Source organism: Ailuropoda melanoleuca, chromosome 17 (assembly GCF_002007445.2).
Source record: "Ailuropoda melanoleuca isolate Jingjing chromosome 17, ASM200744v2, whole genome shotgun sequence".
Taxonomy (NCBI): domain Eukaryota; kingdom Metazoa; phylum Chordata; class Mammalia; order Carnivora; family Ursidae; genus Ailuropoda; species Ailuropoda melanoleuca.
Genome location: NC_048234.1, coordinates 15,246,357 through 15,265,996, shown reverse-complemented (window position 1 = coordinate 15,265,996; position 19,640 = coordinate 15,246,357). Strand labels below are relative to the sequence as shown.

Here is a 19,640-nt window from a genome sequence, read left to right as displayed (position 1 = left end):
AAGTTCTCTCCCAGAAGCTGACACCACACAGTGGCAAGTATAAGACATAACTCCTATCACAAAGTAACTCTGGACTTTAGAAGAGCTTCTAAAAGTAGAAGCAAATCAGGGGAGAAAAGAACAGAAGAAAGGAAGGCCAAAGAGGCCTTAAAGGACGCAGCATTCCCTTCACACATACCCTGAGGGCAAAAAGTTACAAAGCCCATGAATACCTCACATAATTACATATGCATTTAAGATCTGATTCAGTCTTCCTTCTAGAAATCCATCCCAATGACAACGCGTGGGCAGGACAAATGGACAAGCCTATTCATTGCAGTCATCACGTCTAATACAGAAGAGCAGAAACCACCGTAATGTCCAAGTAACTGACCTCTGAACAAATGAGTATGAAAACCATTCATCCGTAGAGTGGGAAGGAGGCACTCTACACACTGCTGAGCAGAGGTCACCAACACACACTGTTCAGAGGAGTAGGCAGGTGTGTATGTATTCACTGTGCCTGGTGTCAGTCTGTCATTGAAAGTGGGTGGCATCGCTCATCTGAGGACCACATATTTTCCAGTAGAAAACAGAACAAGATCCTTTACTAGGTACTACATCTATTTGTTGATTGAAATGTGAAAGAAATAGAGCCATAATTTATAAAATAAACTGTTCAATGACTCACAAAAGTTACACTGTACCAAACCAAGATGGCTAAGAAAAACTACATTCACTCAAACCGTTCTAACAGAAGCTCATTCAGAGACACATGTTCCGAAACACTCATTACTCCTTTTACTGCTCCTTACTTTACTGGGCTTTGCAGATACCACGCTTTTTACAAATTGAAGGTTTGTGGCGACCCGGCATCAAGCAAGTCTATCAGCGTCATTTTTCCAACAGCGTTTGCTCACTTCATGTCTCTGGGTCACGTTTTGGTAATTCTCACAACATTCCAAACCTTTTCGCTATTACAATTTCTGTGATCAGTGACTTGCTGAAAGCTCAGATGATGGTTAGCATTTTTTTTAGGAACAAACTGTTTTTTAAATTAAGGTATGTACATTGTTTTTTAGACATAATGCTATTGGGGTGCCCGGCTGGCTCAGTTGGCAGATCATGTAACTCAATCTCAGGGCTGTGAGTTCAAGCCCCACATGGGGCATGGAGCTTACTTTAAAAAAAGGAGGGGGGGCACCTGGGTGGCTCAGTCGGTTGAGCATCTGACTCTTGGTTTCAGCTCAGGTGCTGATCTCACAGTGGTGGGATCAAGCCCTGAGCTGGGCTCCATGCTCGGGGCAGATGGGGGGGAGGGGGTAGTCTGAGATTCTCTCCCTCTTTCTGCCTGCCCCCCTCTCCCCCACTCATGCACACACTCTCTCTCTCTCTAAAATGGATAAATAGGGCGGGGGTGGGGGGATGGGTTAGCCCAGTGATGGGTATTAAGGAGGGCACGTATTGCATGGAGCCCTGGGTATTATATGCAAACAATGAATCATGGAACAATACATCAAAAACTAAGGATGTATGGTGACTAACATGATAAAATTTTTTAAAATGGAAAAAAAAATTAGAAAATAAAAAAATAAATAGAACGGATAAGTAGATCTATTTAAAAAACAGACATAAACTACTGCACACAGGAGGCAGACCGCAGTAGAGTGTAAACATAACTTACACAACTTACACAACTGGGAAACGAAGAACTTCATCTGATTCATTGTACTGCAGCACTCGCTTTATTGTGGTGGTCTAGAACCACACCGGCAACAGCTCACAGACATGACTTCTACCAGCTGTTAATTTCAGGTGGGCTCAGATTTTCCAAAGATAAAGATCCTGTCTGTTCCAGTGCCTCGTTTAGATCAGGAATCCTCACCAATCTCACCCACACCACACTCAGTACCTCCCACCCTAGCAACTCACTCGTTCCTCCCCGTGAACAGCTCTGCCTCTTGTGAAATCGCCCTGGGAAGCTGTCAAGGGCACTCCGTCCCTGCTCCTGAGCAAATCTGTAACCCAGTTTTGTGTGGCCGGAAGTCGTCTCCGGTGGCAAGGCCTCAGCAGATGTAAAGGTGCAAGACTGAAACTTTAAGGGAGAAATCAGGAATTCTGAGAGTTGATTAATATTCTCCTCATACAGGTAGGAAATCTGAAGACCCACCTCTAGGAAAACACCCACAGACAGTGACACTTGGAGACCCCAATAACGTAACTCAAGTCCAACAGGCACCACCTACACACACAGCTTCCGACCGATTCCTCCATGCCTCACTCGAGGATCCACCCGGGATCTCAGGAAATTCACAGGGAACCTCCAGACAAAACAGACTAAAAAGCAAACAGACACAAAGATACTCCTAACAAGCCAAACTAATTCAAACAAGTCTTTTTAAAAATACAATTTATAGCCTCAGAAGTACAAGCTACTTGCACTTATGAAATAATATAAAAACAAAAATGAGCTCATAGAAGAAACAAAATGCTCACTGAAATCTTTTTAAAAGGCTGGAAAATAAAGTCAGTAAACTTCCTAAGAATGAGAAAATGGAAACGAGTAATTGGAGAAGTTTAGGAAAAAAACAGAAAGACCAGCTCAAGCAGCAGCCGTCCCAGCAGCGTGCATTCCAGGGAGAAGAGGAAATGAGTGCCATCAAAGAAGGAGCATAGAACTCCCCACAGCAGACGGACCTGCCACTGAAAGCTCGAGCACGGAGTGAAAAAGACCCATCCAGACACTCACTGCCATGTTTCCCAGCACATGGAAAGTCCAGCCCAGAAGTTTTCAGAGGACAGGGAGAAACCACTGGACACACCCAGGTGCAGAAACAGCATCCAACTTCCCCAAACAGCAACGCTGGGGCCTCAAAGACAAGGAATGGAGCAATGCCTGGAGAATTGTGAATGAAAAGTTATTTCCAACCTAGAACCTTCTGCCCCACTGAAGACTGAGAAGGACAGAATTAAGACAATATTGATACAAGGTTTCAAAAAGAATCTCATCTAGGTGCACTTGTGGAAAACTGTATTAGAGACAATTTCAAACGGGCAGAAAAGTAGAGAATATGACCAACCATGCATTCCACTTGTCACTTTAAAGATATTTATTTATTTATTTATTTGAGAGCATGAGCGGGGGGGGGGGGGCAGAGGGAAAGGGAAAAAGCAGACTCCCCGCTGAGCAGAGAGCCCGATGCAGAACTCGATCCCAGGACCCCAGGATCACGACCTGAGCTGAAGGCAGACACCACCGACTGAGACACCCAGGCGCCCCTCCTCTGTCACTTTAACCATCAACTCACTCACTGTCTGCTCTGGAAGCTTCTTGACGCCGTACAAGCTTTTCCTAGGTAAGAGTACACACCAAAACAGGGAGGGCATGGCAAACAGAAACGAGAAGAATCCAGCTACAGAGAGGAAACAGGCATTCCAAGGATGAGAGCATGTCTGTGCGGCTAGAGGACGAGGCTCAGAGAACAGGGCCAAAAGCACTACACAAGTACCCAAGGAAGCGCGGACAGATGGGCCATCTATGGCGTTGGCCACAAGGCATATTACACTGACAGTTCTATAAAGCTGTGGGAACTGTTTAAGAGACTTCAAGTTGCAAAGAAATTTAAGCAAATAGAAAAAAATTAAGAAATCCCTAAACTCCAGGAAAAATAAATATACAAAAGAAGAAGAAAAAAAAAAAAGTCCTTAGACGGCCTTCCCTGGTTCAGCACTGTCAGATTCAAGAGAAACTTTTCTACTCATATTATTTACAAATGGTGAAGGTAAACATCAGAAGGGACAGATGCCTTTTTTTTTTTTTTAAAGATTTTATTTATTTATTTGAAAGACAGAGAGCACAAGCAGTGGAAGTGGCAGGCAGAGACAGAAGCAGGTTCCCCACTGGGCAGGGAGCCCGACATAGGACTCGATCCCAGGACGCTGGGATCATGACCTGAGCCAAAGGCAGCCACTTAACGACTGAGCCACCCAGGTGCCCCAGAATGCCTGCTATTTTGTTTTAAGTCTTTGGCACTACTTGACATTTTCAACAATGAATTTTTATTAATTTGGTAAAAATAAAATCAAGGTTTTAAAAATATTTGGATTAAATATAGCAAAGAAGTTGCTAAATCTGAGTATTAGGCACATGGATACGTATTACCACTATTCCCTGTATCTATCTGTATAATTAAAGTATGTCATAAAAAGGGAAAAACTGCAACCTTGGATAAACCAGTAAAAATGGAGGCTTACTAAGGGAAAAAACATGTGAAACATGTTGTACCATATAATAGGACTTGCTGCCCATCATTAGGTGTATATAAATTACTATTTTAACAACCAATTTAATTCCAACATAGTTATAGAGAGATAAACCTGTTATTTTAAAATAGAAATTCCTAACATGTGGAACTAGAAATATAAAGAGCATGCAAGCATTCAATTTTCAAGTTTTTATTGATCACCCACACTCTATGTCAAACATAGAACCCAGTACCAGAGACTGCCTAGTGATCTATTTACCACTGTGGCACTTTTAAGGCAGGGCCCCAAATTCCTCACCCTCTTCCCAGAGCATAGTACACTCTCCCTCCCTTGGACAGCGGCTGGCAAGGCAGCACTAGTCAGCCAGTGCGAGTCCCAGGGCTACCGGCTCCGCCAGGGGAGCCTCACAGCTGCGCCTGTTTCTCTGGGGACACTCGCTCTGGGGGAGCTGTCATGTTAGTCCAGCTCCATAAAGGCCCAGAGATGAAGACAAAGGTCCCTCGGCTTTCTCTCCAGGCATAGCTGAGCCACTGCACCAACGCTAGAATGCCCACGCAGGGTTCTCGTTGCAGGACAAAAATAACCCCCATTTTTTGGGTGAATTTTCTTTATTTGTAAATGGGCACATGTGTAACTGACGAGGGGTTCAAAAGCAAGAAGTCTCGGTCTATGTTAAGAGGGAGAATGATTTAAGACAATTATAAACAATACTGATCAAGGGATCAGCAATCTTTCCAAAATATGATCATNCAGAGATAGAGACAGCCAGTGAGAGAGGGAACACAAGCAGGGGGAGTGGGAGAGGAAGAAGCAGGCTCTCAGCAGAGGAGCCTGATGTGGGGCTCGATCCCATAACGCCGGGATCACGCCCTGAGCCGAAGGCAGACGCTTAACCGCCGTGCCACCCAGGCGCCCCTAAGACAATTTTATAAACAATACTGATCAAGGGATCAGCAATCTTTCCAAAATATGATCATGCAACAGTGGGAAACAAGAGACTACATGGTCTCGTGTTAAAGCATCAAACAACGGGCCGACGAGAACTTAGAGCACCCGCTTTGTCTTCAGCCTATGCCAGCTGCTCTTAGAAACGTCGAGGAAGAAGAGAATCTCAGATCAGAGTCCTGGCTGGGAGTAACAATCTCTCCCCTAAGAGCAACAAGCATCTCTCGGTTTAGATCCTCCGGGTACTGACATCGGTGAACTCTGCTCACTCTTCTGACGACAAGGACTCAAAATCAATGAAGGAAACAGGAGTGCTGAAACTGGAATGGTATGCATAAAAAGAACTCTGGAAAATGAATAACTATCTCAAATGACAAACGTGGGAGGTTTCACTGATCAACAAAAAACTTGACAGCAGGGGTGCCTGGGTGGCTCAGTCAGTGAAGCAACTGCCTTCGGCTCAGTGATGATCCCAGGGTCCTGGGACAGAGCCCCATGTTGAGCTCCCTGCTCAGCGGGGAGTCTGCTTCTCTCTCTCTCTCCCTCTGCCCCTCTCCACCACTCGTTCTCTCTCAAATAAAATCTTAAAAAAAAAAAAAACTTGACAGCAATTTTTGCAATTAACAAAATAAAATTAAATCATAAATAGTATGATCAACGATAACAATGCTTTTTGGTAGAACAGCTACAATTGCCAGGCACCTAGCTGAGCCCCAACCCGCAAGCTCATTCACTCCTCCTATTAACCTCAGCAGGTACGTATCACAGCACACCTGTTCAGGTGATAAAAACCAAGGCTTGAGAAGACGTGTGGCATGCCCGTGTCTGCGTGCCTGAGGGGCCGAGATTTGACAATACACTCGCAGATGACAAACCCTGAACAGTGAAATCAGTATTACTTTTACAGAAGAGGAGCTGGAACAAAACAAGAGCTACGGGGTGCTTAAAACTCTGAACCCCTGGGGCTCTTCTACGAAGGACTCCCAAACCCTTCCGTACTGAAAGAAAGAAAGAGTGCTACAGCAAACAGCAACCATGTCTGCAGAATAGTACTCTTACCAGCATAATTCTCAGATTCATTTATCAAAGAATCGTAAAATGTCATGACAGACTGTTTTGAACATTCGAATGTATTTATGAATGGAGAAGAACTAAAGTCCTAAAGAAAATACCACTTACCTACTTCACAGTATAGCCTGTAAGGCTTCACCTTTGTTTCTGGGGCAGGTAAAAATCACGCGAAGTCTAACCCTCTATTCTAGTTGTATCAGCTGTGTTCCACAAAAGTGGGAATAATTCCTATCAAATATTCTGTTCCATTTTTATCCATTTCATTCCAATAAAGTTCTTTCAAATAAACATACAAAAAGCTTTTTTCCTTAAAATCACTATAAATACCCTAAATGTCATACTGCTCTAGTCAAAACACTTTCACTTCCTTCAAAAAGAAATGAGAAATCCTTCATTTCTTATAATCCCATCAGGTAGTTGTTTACAATTCACTTGCTAAGTTTAATGGATATCTGTAACTTGTAGAAGGTGAAAGACGACAGAAAAAATATGAACATGGTCCCCCTGCCTTTCAAAAAAGGAAGCCGTTTTTTCCCACGTATGTGTATGGAGTAGCAGAAAGCACACAGCTTCAAGAACAGCAAACCACTAGGAACTATGCAGAAGTACTCCTGGATTTTAGCAACGTTTCACACTTACTGAAGAACGCAGGGACCGCACCGCCTACCTGCATCCGCTCTGGACCGCTGGCCAGGTGTCTTCCCGAATGGGGTCTTCATTCATCTGTATTTAAGTGAGCAGCACAGCTGCTGGACTAGGGTGAAAATTGAATACTCTCCGATTTGAAACTTTTCACAGAATCTCAATGTTCCTGTTAATCCATCATCCAAGTGCCTCTTTTACAAGTTCAGCAAAAACATGTGAAATCATAAGGACTCTGCAAAACAGTGAACAGTTCGTTACTAGGGCATCACAAGAGCAGAACTACCTGAGCCAGCCGCCAGCTAACAGAAAATTTTAAACACGACAGCAGCTATGAAGCGCTTTGCCCAGAAGCAATTAGCCTTACTTCCAAAGACCTGGGCACCAAGGGCAGCACTGCTCCCCGGAGGCCGCGCAGAGCACCACACCGCGTCTGCCTCCTCCACCCACCCCCAGACCCATTCTGCTGCCACCATCAGTAAAGGGCGGACGCCAGGGTGTCTGTGAAGATGGACCCTGTCATGGCCCATCTCCTCGATGGGACACGAAGACCCAGCCCACGGGGGCGGCAGTCCCCTGGAGGAAGGCTACCAGCACGGCTGCAGCAGGGGCAGCACGGGAACCAAGTTCAGGTCAGAATCACGGCTGGGTGCCAGGCCAGCACCCAGGGCAAGAGAAAGGAGCACAGCCAACAAGACTGACGTGCCCTGTCTGCTCTCAAGCTTCCAGAAACCAGAAGAAAAGATCAGCAAGTCCCACACCCATGCAAAAGTTAGGTCATCTTACGGAAGCAGTTTATCCTTTCAGCCAAATTTGATTCCAGTTTCAGTCCACATAGTAATACATATGTGGAGACATAGTCTCATAAGACATGAAAATGTCTGCTGCAAATCTCACTGAAGCCCAGGACTACTCTGGGCTGGGTGCATTCAGTCTTCATGAAACCACGGCCACCCGTGCACAGGTGTTAAGAACTGAACGCGGTGCTGAATCAATTTTCTCGAGATAAGAAAGTAACAAAATAGAATGATTAAAAAGCCTAATTAGTTGAGAAGAATCCATTTAACCAATAAAAATTCGTAACTATATAAAACTTATTATTCAAGGAACACAGACTTAAAAATGACCAGATCTTAGAATTCATGCATTCAGCGAGTATCCAGAGTGCCCCCCTCCCCATTTGGGGCTCAGGAAGGAGGGGACAGTGCACGCCTCAGCCAGGAGCAGCACCTCTTCTGGACACAGCTCTTCCCCCAAGAGGTTCCAGTGCTCTGCAGCCTCGCCATGCAAGGCCTGAGGAGCTCACGCTGAGGCTGCCTGACAAGTGGCTGCCACCCATCGCCACTGGAACCTCGCTCCCCGACCCTGTTCAGCACCAGCCACGCCAGCTCCCTCAGCAACTCATCCACGAGACTCCCCTGCCCTGCGGGGCCCTGCCTTCCAGAAGGCAGAATGCCGCTGGGCCCCCCCACAGCTCCCCACCCTGCCACCCACACAGCCACGCAGCCACAGCACAGAGTGGCGGGCATCCTGGCCTGACGTCTTGGCCTCCAGCGGCCCAAGGACCCCATGCCACTCTTCTCTGCACCACATACTCTGCAACAATGCCTCTGCAGCTTGCCCCTCAGGTCTCTGACACCCTCCTTTCAAGCCACCTGCCCCCCAACCCCGCCACTGACCTCCAGGGTCACTGCCTGCACCTTCTCATCACCAAGGACTACCACACCTCCGGAATCCTCGTTCCAAGCACCTCAACTCAACACCTCCAATGGTCCCTCTTCCCTTACCCGGCCACTCCCACCCCACACTTCCCTGCTGCAACCATTACCTCCCTCTATGGCCTCACCACTGTGCCACTGTCCGTGGTCTTCCTCGGGGACTAACTGCCCTCCTGACTGCTCTGACTCCTTGAACATCAACCACAACAGCTGCTCCCCTGCTTTGCCCCATTCTCTCACCCTTCTTGTCTTGTCACCTTCGTGGCAAAACCCTGACCCAACTCCCCGCCTACAGTGCCCACAGCTTATGCCATTAGGCATAGCCAACCAATTTATAACCTCCCACCTTGAATGAGTGTGCAACAGCGGTCCACGCCTCGGGAGGCAGGCTGCCATCTGCCAGGGGGCCAGCCCCGCCCAAGAAAGGACGGCTCACCCTCACACCACCTGACCCTGACAGCGCCCTCCACGCTCCCCTGCCTTCCCTACCGGCTCCTCCCTTCCCGTCAGAGCATTCTGTCAGAGCATTCTCGGCAGCACTCAACAAACGGTGCACCATCTCCCAACTGGAGACGTCCCACGACCCCTGCGGGCTCTGCACAAAACTACCTCGAAGACTGAGGAACAGCTGAATCTGCACAAATGTCAATGTGCCATAGCCTAGTGAGCTAAACTGGTTCTAGAACATGCGAACCCAGCGAGGTCCTCAAGTGTGTGGCCTTCCCCGGTGATGCTTCCTACTGCACACACGGCACGGCGGGCTGCCGGGAGGAACTGTTACGCCTGCTCCACTCTGAAACAGTGCAGGCACAAGCTGAAGGAGGGGCTGCCGTGCGGGAAGGCTGCAAGGAGCTTTCAGAACAATCTAGGAATGCAAAACGTTAGATCAAAGTCCTTCCCCATTTCTGAGAGGCAGTTAATATTCCAACTGCCTGATCTTACCCTGATGCCTGTGAGTCCAGAGAGAAAGGGGGGCCGAGCAAGAGGCAAACACCACCCAGCGGTAATGCACCCCTGGCTTTGCTCTGTTCCCACAGAGGCCATATAATGCTTTGAAAAACTTTCCCAGAACAATCTCACTCTTTTGACCGGAAAGAGAAAAACTTAACTTGTTCAAAAAAAAATCTTTTTAAACATACCTTGACCTTAAGTTACTCTATTAAGTGGTCAATTTAGTCAATGAGACAAAGTGAAGATAAATTTTTTTTTAAATGCTGACATTGTAAAATCTCATTATTTCCAGGAGAATGGGAATTTTAAGTTTTTTTCAAGTATTACAGAAAATGCTGTCACGGACCACAGAAAGGCAGTCCTAGGTTTGGAGAGGCCCAACGGATGCGACTGTCACGAGGTGAAGGGTGCCAAGGCACCACAGAGCACAGCCACACAGGCCAGCGCCCCTCACGCGAGCCAGGCGCTCCTCACAGCCTCCGGGAGCGCCGTCGCTGACACAGCATTGTCAGAAACGCTTCCCCCAAGCCTCTGGACCTCATGCCCAGTTTACAGGGAACACAGGTGACACGGGAGTCTAAAAGGCAAATAGGCCCCACTCCCCGACGTCCAGGCACGGCTCCAGCCTAAGACTAAAGGAGCCCTGAACGCACAATCCGGAGGGGAAAGCTGCACGAGACGCTGAAGACAAGTGGAGAAACTCAAGGACACTGCGACATTACCGCTGGCCCCTCACACACTTTTGACACCGGGGTTGCACACCCAAATACAGTCATTCTCAGGAAACACACAGATTTCTAGAGGCAGACTGCCATGAGGTCTGCAAGTGAATTTTGAATGGTTCAGGAAAAAAAATGAAATACACACAATAAAATGAAAACTATAAACTACTAATTCTTGAATCTAAGTGAGGGACGTACTAATGTTACTCTTTGAACTCTTATTTCAATTTTAAGTTTTTCACCATAAAAAGTTGGAAAAGAAAAGATCCTGGATTTTCCTCTGCTAAATCCATCTTTACTAAACATGGCCAACTATCCAGGCTTGCAATTTTGCTAAACAATCTTTAAAATGTGTCTTTAATTTAGTTTTCAAACTCGAAATTCTCCTTCCATAATAATCTTAAAGGGGACAAGATTCTCACAGTCTCACAGAAAAACACTGTCCCAAAGCACAGGCTGTCGTCACAGGATGCTGCAGGAGCGTCCGCTCAGACGCCTCACGGCCACCAGGAGGCACACACAGGGAACACACGGAGCACAAGGCACACCGCAGCTCAAGCACGAAGAGCAGACTGCAAGGAGCACCGCCGAGATAACCTCCCATGTTAACAGTAAACACATGCACTGTTCCCATAAAGGAAGAGAGCCCCACTATGTCCTATTTCCAGACAGCGTAAGAAATGAGTGTTTCCACATTTTAGATATAAAAGGAGTAATAAACACAAAATAGAAATTACATATCAAAGTATTTGCAGCCAGCTGTTATCATCAAACAGTGCTATTTATAAGAAGGAAATAAATCTCCAAAACTGTTTAAGCAAAGATGTTAAGTCCCAAAGAGGTCTCAACACCGGGACCACTACTGGAAAAGTACAGAGGAGCGCTAACAGCCAAAATACGTCCCGTGTGAGCTGAAGTCTGGGCTGCCAACGAGTTGTGCTAAGGCAGCAGATGGTTCAACATGGGTGGGAGGAACGTGCACGACCACAAACACGTGAAAAATGATCTACAGCTAAAATCTGAACAGGACCTAAATACTAAATAACATTAATTACAATATTATCGTTATAAGGAAAAATATCCCTGTTGTAAGAAGTGTCGTGCCGTCTGCAATTTACTCCAAGCTTTCAAATGGCTCAACAAAAAAATGTTAGTGCAGCAAAATACTAGTGAATGGATCTCAATGGAAGGCATAGATATAACTCAGCTACAGTTGCAAGTTTTCTGTGTACAGAAAATTTCATTTAAAGTCTCAGGGAGGGGTGCCTGGGTGGCTCAGTGGGTTGAGCATCCCACACAGTTTCAGCTTGGGTCATGATCTCAGGATCAGGGGCAAGTCCCTGTCCGGCTCTGTGCTGGGTGTGGAGCCTGCGTGGGATTCTCTCTCCCCCCCGCTCCCCACTCACCTGTGATGTGCACATGCACACTCTTTTCTCTCTAAAATGAATTAAGTAAAATGTCATTTAAAACAAAGTTTGGGGAAAAAACAGCAGGGGGAGAAAAGGCAAGTTTGGAACTGGTAACGACACAGGTTTACTGTAGGTGCTCAAAGGTCTGTAACTTATTTTCTAAGATGTGATTTTTTCAAATGGATTAAAAAAGACAAGAAAAGGGGTGCCTGGGTGGCTCAGTCGTCTGGGCAGGTGGCTCTTGATTTCAGCTCAGGTCATGACCTCAAGGTCATGAGATTGAGCCTCACATTGGGCTCCACACTCAGCACAAAGTCTGCTTTAGGATTCTCTCTCCCTCTGCCCCTTCTCCACGCTCGCTTGTGCGCGCTCTCTCTCTCTCTGAAATAAATAAATCTTTGGGGGAAAAAAAAAGTAAAGTCCAACAGATGGTACCTAAAGACAACATTACAGAGGCCTCTAGTGCAGGCTGTCCCTTTGGCTCAAACCTCAAGATTAAAATGAAGGGCTCAATAATGAAAGAAGTATTGTTGATTATCCAGTGTTTGGCTATAATACCAAGTGGCTATCTGAAGGCCTCCAGAGCCTCAAACTCTCATATATCAATGTAAGCAGAATTACCGAACAGCTGAAATCCATACACATTTAAATACCACGTTCTAATACAGGAGCTCTCAAGCATGGACAAAACCCACAGGTGCCATGAATCTGGACGGGGGAAACATCTGTAACCTTCATCTCAAGACAGCACCTCCCTCCTCCATGAACGTATGCAACAAAACCACAGTATTACTAGAACCTCTGACTTCCTCAGAGGAACCAGTCTGTCCATCCCACTGCATGTGCTGTAGATCTCAAAGTCACTTTTAAGCTCATCAACACTTTTAAATTATGTTACTGGCCTGCCACAGACCAGACCCAACCAGAGGGGACCAGCTGTTGGGTCAGCAGTCCTCCAACTGTGAAAACAGAACTGGTGATGCTCTGAGACAAAGAGCTGGGCCAGCCCTGGTCCAAATTCCAGGGAGAGCCCCTCTAAATCCTTGGAGCTTCTGGAGTGACAGGAGTCTGTGATTCATAGTGGCCCCTAGATCATGTGTGCTAACAAGACATCTCGGAATGGGGTTGGTCACATCAGAAAGACCAATCATGGCACTGGAGGAATGAGGCTCTGAATCCCATGAAGGCAACCCAACTGCTAGATGGTCAATTCAACCTGAGAGCCAACGATCCATCAACCATGCTTACATGATGAAACCCCAATAAAACTCTGGACATGGAGCTGAAGTGGGCTCCCTGGTCAGCAATGCTCCAACTCCACGTACAGCTACACAGCCACATGCAAGGTAGGCAACGCTCCGGGCTCCACAAAGAGCGCTACAAGCTGCCCATTCAGAACCTCAGAGACCTCGCCCTCTGTGTTTGTTTCCCTTCACATCTGGTCCTGATTTGGACTGCAAGCAGACGCACACCTTCAGCTCCAGACCACTGGACGTCAAATGAATTTTTTGTTTCCCAGTGCATAAAAATGCTATGTTCACACTATACTATAGTCCATAAAGTATAAAACAGCATTAAGTCTAAAAAACAATACCTTAATTTGAAAAGTTTATAGCTAGAAACTAACCATTATCTGAGCTCTCAGCAAGTCATTATCACTGATCAGATCACCGTAACAAATGAAAAAATTTGCAATACTGCAAGAATCACCAAAACATGATGCAGAGACACAAAGCGAGCAAATACTGTTGGAAAAATGGCACTGCGTGCTTGACAAGCTGCCACAAACCCCTCATTTGTAAAGAACACTACCTGCAGGCACCATGATGGGAAGCTCAGTGAGATGAGGGCCTGCACAGTGCTTTCCTGCGTTCTGCAACATGTTCCAGTAAATCAGCAAATCCGAGAGGACCGTGGGAACCCCCAAACTTGGGGCTGGGGTCTGCAGTGAGGGCAGCTGTGCAGAGCCTCGGCCTCGGATATCCGAACCCACCCAGGAAGCTGGCACTGTAGGCACACACAGGTCTACACAGCTCCCCATGTTCCTTCTCACTGATGATCTGTCAACCAGCAGGTGAAGGAAGAAAAGTCAAAGACCACCTCAATTTATTCTGTGATGCGCATCAAAACCCATCATTTAAATATGTTAAAATACAACATTTCAATGGTACGTCTATTAATACCAAGTTGCACCTAACGCTAATATAGAAGCCAAGGCACTGTTAAGTTTATTTTCATAGTTTACAACCACTTTAACATAACTGATCTCTATCGTGACCCCTTATTTACTGTATTCAGGAACACTACAAGAAGGTACCCACAGGCTTCAGCAGACTGCCAAGAGGACCACAGCACAACCACCTGCCTACACCTCCGACAACAAGCAACTCTGAAACCTTTCAATGCCACCTGTGGGCACCATGTAAAGAACGGACAACTCCTGGGAGGGAGGCACTCGACACTGAGAACACTCCCCTGAAAGCCAGAAAATCAAAACGAAATCTAAAAAAATACCCCAACAAGAACTATCAGGAACCAGGGTTTCTTACAGAAACGGCTACTTCCAGGTCAGGTGCAGGACATACGGGAGGAGCCAGGAAGACGGCCCCACAGGACTGTCAAAAAGTCAGGCGGTTCTCTTAAATTCTGTGCATGGCTGAAAACTTCCATGAACGGCCCCAGAGGACAGTCAAAAAGTCAGCGGGTTCTCTTAAATTCTGTATGTGACTGAAACTTCCATGACAAGATCTTGCACACACACACTTAGAAGGCAGCGAAGGAGGTGATGGTAGCACTCACAGGGGCAGGATATAGGGAGGTAAAGCCCACGTCCCGAACAGCTCAGATCACTGAGAACAAGGGGCGGCTGAGAGGCTGACGGCTCGGCAAGGACCAGAGGACCAGAACCCCAGGACTCTCAAGGACCATCAAAGGGAGGAGGGGGCTGTGAACCCAGGCTGCTGTGAGCTAGGGTATGGTAGGAAGCCAGGCTAAGAACCATGGTCTGACTGTAGGTCATCTGTACTCCTAACACGGAGCTGAGGGGGAGCCCAGACTCCCTCACGTGCTTGGCAGAAGCAAGCATAAATCCTCCCTAGGAATACCAGCCCGGACTCCAGATTATTTCAAACAATTTTTAAAATGTAATCTGCATGGGCACACATGTGCACACATACAAACTGGCCTACAAAGAGACAAAAACTGGCAGAAACAACAAATAAGGAAAAAAGCAGACCCACACAGTTGCTAGGTATTTGGAGTTGCAAAATCATACTTCAAAGTATGCTGGGGGAAGAAAGACACAGAAATATAATTATTAAATAAAAATAAAGGAGCTGTCAGCATCATGCTCCAACGGGTAAGACCTAACAGAGAAACTGGTAGAAAACTTTTTGTTAAAATCAAGGACAGACGGCAAACAGCCTTGAAGTTTCCCTAGCAGACAGAGCCAGTTTAGTCATGCAGGCAAAACTGAATCTAGCTTATTTTGCAAGACTAACTGGACCTGGGTCATCCCTTGCTTGTGCCTCTGGAAATCACAAGCAAAACTTGAACTGCTTCCCAAGGTTGGTAGGAGGTAACCACTAACAAGTTCCCTATCACTTAAGAACATTCTAGCATTATGACCAATCCCTGGGAAGAATACACATGAACTGTTTTATGACCATCTACCCCCCAGCCTCACTCCATGCTCTGGTTTGAGTGCTCCTCCTGGTTTGCAAACTGTTGTCTCAGAGTGTGCATGATAAACTTTTACTAACTGCTACTGCAGTGATTCACTGGTCTTACTTTGGCTATTTTGAGCCTTTGACATTTCATGGGGTCAGGAATGGAATGCAAACAAGACTCCCAGTGACTCAGGCCAGACAGCAAACAGGTGCTGGTGCGCTCAGAGCTCACTGAGCTCCCTGCTTTCTCCCCGACCCTGCAATTTTAAGGTACGTCTCCCCGGGTTCTGAGCTCTCCAAGCTTCTTGTGCACACCTGCTTTCTGTCCCTGCTTTGCTTTCTGGTTTCTATTTTCCTTTGTTGAAACTTTTCGGTAAGTCACCCATCCTTTTCAGAGGGGGAAACACATGATTCCCGGTGATTTGGAACAGCTGCTAGAAACAAAGGGCCTCATAGTTAAGGTGTTTTAGGGAATCCAAAGGAGAACAGGCTCCACCTGGTCCTTGGACCAGGCTCTTGGGCCTCTCTCCAAAAACAGGTAAACTTATGGGTAACCTGGAACTGTAATGGCCATTGCCGGGAACCTTTCTTCAGCTGAGTCCACCTTAGGGGGCACACGGAAAAGAGGATCCCAAACCTCTGAGACAACAATGGAATGAATGCTTTGTTTGACTGGTATGCAGGAGCTTCGAAAATACAAAAATGACTTCAAAAACAGTTCTAAAAGGATCCTTACAGCATGCAAGTAAAATCTTTGGCCATCTGAGCAAACGACCTCAACCTGGTCCATCTGCCAAAAACACAATTTGGATCCAACTATTCTTTTGAGCTTTGTATCTGACACATGACTAAAATTTTTTGAAACAAAAGCTGTAAGATCTCTATCTATAGGTTTATGACGCCTACGTACATGTTGTAGATGTGATATATTTTTACCACCGCACGATATTGCCAGAATTAACTTTAAAGGCTCTATTCAATTACCTTAAAGAAAATTAGGCATTTATATAAATTAAGTAAACTCTCAGAAACATAGTACTAATCCAAACATTCTTCAAGTTCATTTGATCTGGGATAAACTCTGATAAATAAAAGCTAGTTTAAGTTTCTTGGTTTAACAAAAACAGGCATGTCTTTAGAGTTACCAATATTGAACGTAATGCAAACAGGAAACTTTCCAACCCAGGTTTACTGATCAAGTAAGCTCATAGTATCTCTAGGTTACAGAATATATCAACAAGAAAACAAGTAAGATGATGGTTAATTATTTAATGTCTAATACAAGCCTAATTGTTAGAAACAGGCAATTTAAATAAATGTAAATAAGAACAAACTTTCTGTTAAACTAAGGGATGCTCACTGAATATTTAAATCATTTCCAAATTAGATAAACATTAAATGCTAAACCTGTTTATCTAATTCTGACTTTTTAATTTTTATAGAAACAAAAAATATTTGGCTCTGTTAATAAACATGTTTCATGCCACACTGGAAAGAATTTTTTAAGATTTTATTTATTTATTTATTTGATAGAGACAGAGCGCACAAGCAGGGGGAGGTGCAGAGGGAGAAGCAGACCCCCCACTGCTAAGGGAGCCCCATGTGGGACTCGATCCCAGGAACCTGAGCCAAAGGCAGATACTTAACCAACGGAGCCACCCAAGCACCCCGAAAAAATATGAAGCAGAAATTCTGGAATGTATGTATCCGTTTACTAATCTACTAGAGGATGCTATCATTATGACAGACTGCTCACAACGCCCACCTCCTGGTTTTCCCCAGAAAGCGAAGTTAAGATCTGTTAAAAGTTGGAAAAGGGGGGGCGCCTGGGTGGCACAGCGGTTAAGCATCTGCCTTCGGCTCAGGGCGTGATCCTGGCGTTATGGGATCGAGCCCCACATCAGGCTCCTCCACTATGAGCCTGCTTCTTCCTCTCCCACTCCTCCTGCTTGTGTTCCCTCTCTCGCTGGCTTGTCTCTATCTCTGTCAAATAAATAAAAAAAATCTTTAAAAAAAAAAAAAAAAAAGTTGGAAAAGGGGCTGAGAGTGAAAAATGCACCAGAGAACATGAGACCACTTAGAGTAATGGCACAAATTAACTGTGCACACACCGTGTGCCCACAAGGCAGCAGGCACACCCTGCAAAGCAGAGGGGTGGGGGTGGGGGAACAGCGGGGCTCCCTAGAGCTTCCTCCTAGTGTGGAGTAATTTACTGTAACTTCCTGTTTCTCAAACTGTGGTTACAGACCCTTAGTGAGTTGTGATCAACATTTATTTAAATAAGAAATATAGGGGCACCTGGGTGGCTCAGTCTTGACCATCCAACTCTTGGCTTCAGCCCAGGTCATGATCTCAAGGTCCTGGGATCAAGCCCCAGGTCGGGTTCCATGCTCACTGTGGAGTCAGCTTGAGATTCTTTCTCCCTCTCTCTCTCTTCCCCCCTGACCCTCCCCACTGCTCTCTCTGTAAATAAAATCTTTTAAGAAATAAATAGGAAATATACACATTATTTGTAGCTGCCTATATACATAAATGGATAATATGTATTATTTATCTATAACCTATAAATTTATTATAAATTTATCTATGGATAACTAAAAGAATTTCAAAAAGTGCCAAGAGTACATGCATGGCAAACACTGAAAACAGGAAGTACATGTCAGTTTATTAGACTTTTATTTTACTTATATGGTTATATATATATATATATATATATATATATATTTGTATAGTATGTGCTGGGCCAAAATACACATTGTATTTTTTGCTGTGGAATGATCCCACATGTTTGAAAGCCACTGCTCTGATACCACAGTATACTGAGCAACAAAAAGGTCCATACAGCCAACTGGAAAGACCAATACAAGAACCACCACTCTTTCTGTCCTGGACACACACAGTGATAGCCCCCCAAGATCAGGCTGCAAGCACTCTCTGATAGGCTCCCATGTTCTTGCCTTGTGTTTTCAGTTTTGCAGCCAGGCAACAATCTGTATTTAAAAGAATTTCTCCTATTTCTTATAACTACAGTTCACCGTTGAACAACACTGGGGTTGGGACTGCCAGCATTGTCAAAAATCCATGTATAACTTTTGACTCCCCAAAACCTTAACCAGTAATCACTATTGTTGACTGGAAGCCTTCCCAATCACGTAAATAGTTAACACATTTTGTATGTTACAGGCATAACATGCTGTATTCTTACAATAAAGAAAACTAGAGAAAACGTCATTAAGAAAGTCATAAGATGGGCGCCTGGGTGGCTCAGTTGGTTGAGCGTCTGCCTTCAGCTCAGGTCTTGAGCTAAGTCCTGGGATTGAGTCCCACATTGCGCTCCCTGCTCTGTGCGGAGCCTGCTTCTCCCTCTCCCTCTGTCCCTCTCCCCTGCTTGTGTGCGCGCATGCTCTCTCTCTCAAATAAATAAGATCTTTAAAAAAAAAAAAAAAAGTCGTTAAGAAAAGATACTTTTACAGTACTGTCCTATATTATTTACTGAAAAACCCCTGCCCGTGAGGGGACTCATGCGGTTAAAAGTCCTTGATCAAGGGGCCAACTGAACTTGCAAGGCTGTGAGTTCTGGGGGCAGCTCCCCAGTATTTACAGCTCTGCTATCAGTTTAGAGGTTGCTGACCCACCTTTCAAATCTTGATTCTCCCTCTCAATAATGAGGGATCTGCAGCCCCCACCTGTCCTGTCCCCACCTGTCCTATCACTCCCAGTCCAGCAGAGCAAGGTCAGGAGAAGCCTACAGACACAATCTCATACTGTCATCAACAAAAGGCACGTGGTTCATGTAAACTATGTACCAGGAATTTATACTCATTCCATGTAATACACAAACACTTCTGTTATCCTCTAAGAGTGAACCTGTGGTTACTCTCTAACAACTGCCTTGCAAATTTCATTTCTAGGTAAGAGTCATAAATTTTATAAATTGAGAACATCTGAACTAATAAAATTACAACTGTCAGCAAAAGGTTTTTATGTTTACTTATCTTTATGATTTTCATTCCTTAATCCCCATTACCTGCTTCTCCCATCCCCCTGCCCACCTCCCCACTGGTGACCAGCACTGTGTTCTCTGTGGTAAGTTTGTTTTTTGGTTTGTCTCTTTTTTTCCCCTTTGCTCATTTGTTTTAACTTCCACATATTAGGTGAAATCGCATGGTGTTTGTCTTGTTCTGACTTATTTCACTTAGCATAATACTCTCTAGTTCCATGCACGTCGTTGCAAATGGCAAGATTTCATTCTTTTTATGGCTGAGTAAT

General features: G+C 45.3%; 1 protein-coding gene across 2 annotated transcripts in view; it reads right to left on the bottom strand.

The window, feature by feature from the left end:
• Window positions 1-19,640, bottom strand: part of SPIN1 (spindlin 1) — a 76,809-nt gene that overhangs the window by 33,849 nt on the left and 23,320 nt on the right. The window contains exon 2 of one of the 2 annotated variants that reach the window (XM_034647213.1): window positions 6,901-7,138. In XM_034647213.1, the coding sequence (XP_034503104.1) occupies window positions 6,901-6,934 (34 nt within the window). In that variant the 5' untranslated portion in view covers window positions 6,935-7,138. The remainder of the gene's footprint in view (window positions 1-6,900; window positions 7,139-19,640) is intronic. The other variant, XM_002919610.4, reaches the window with a different exon arrangement.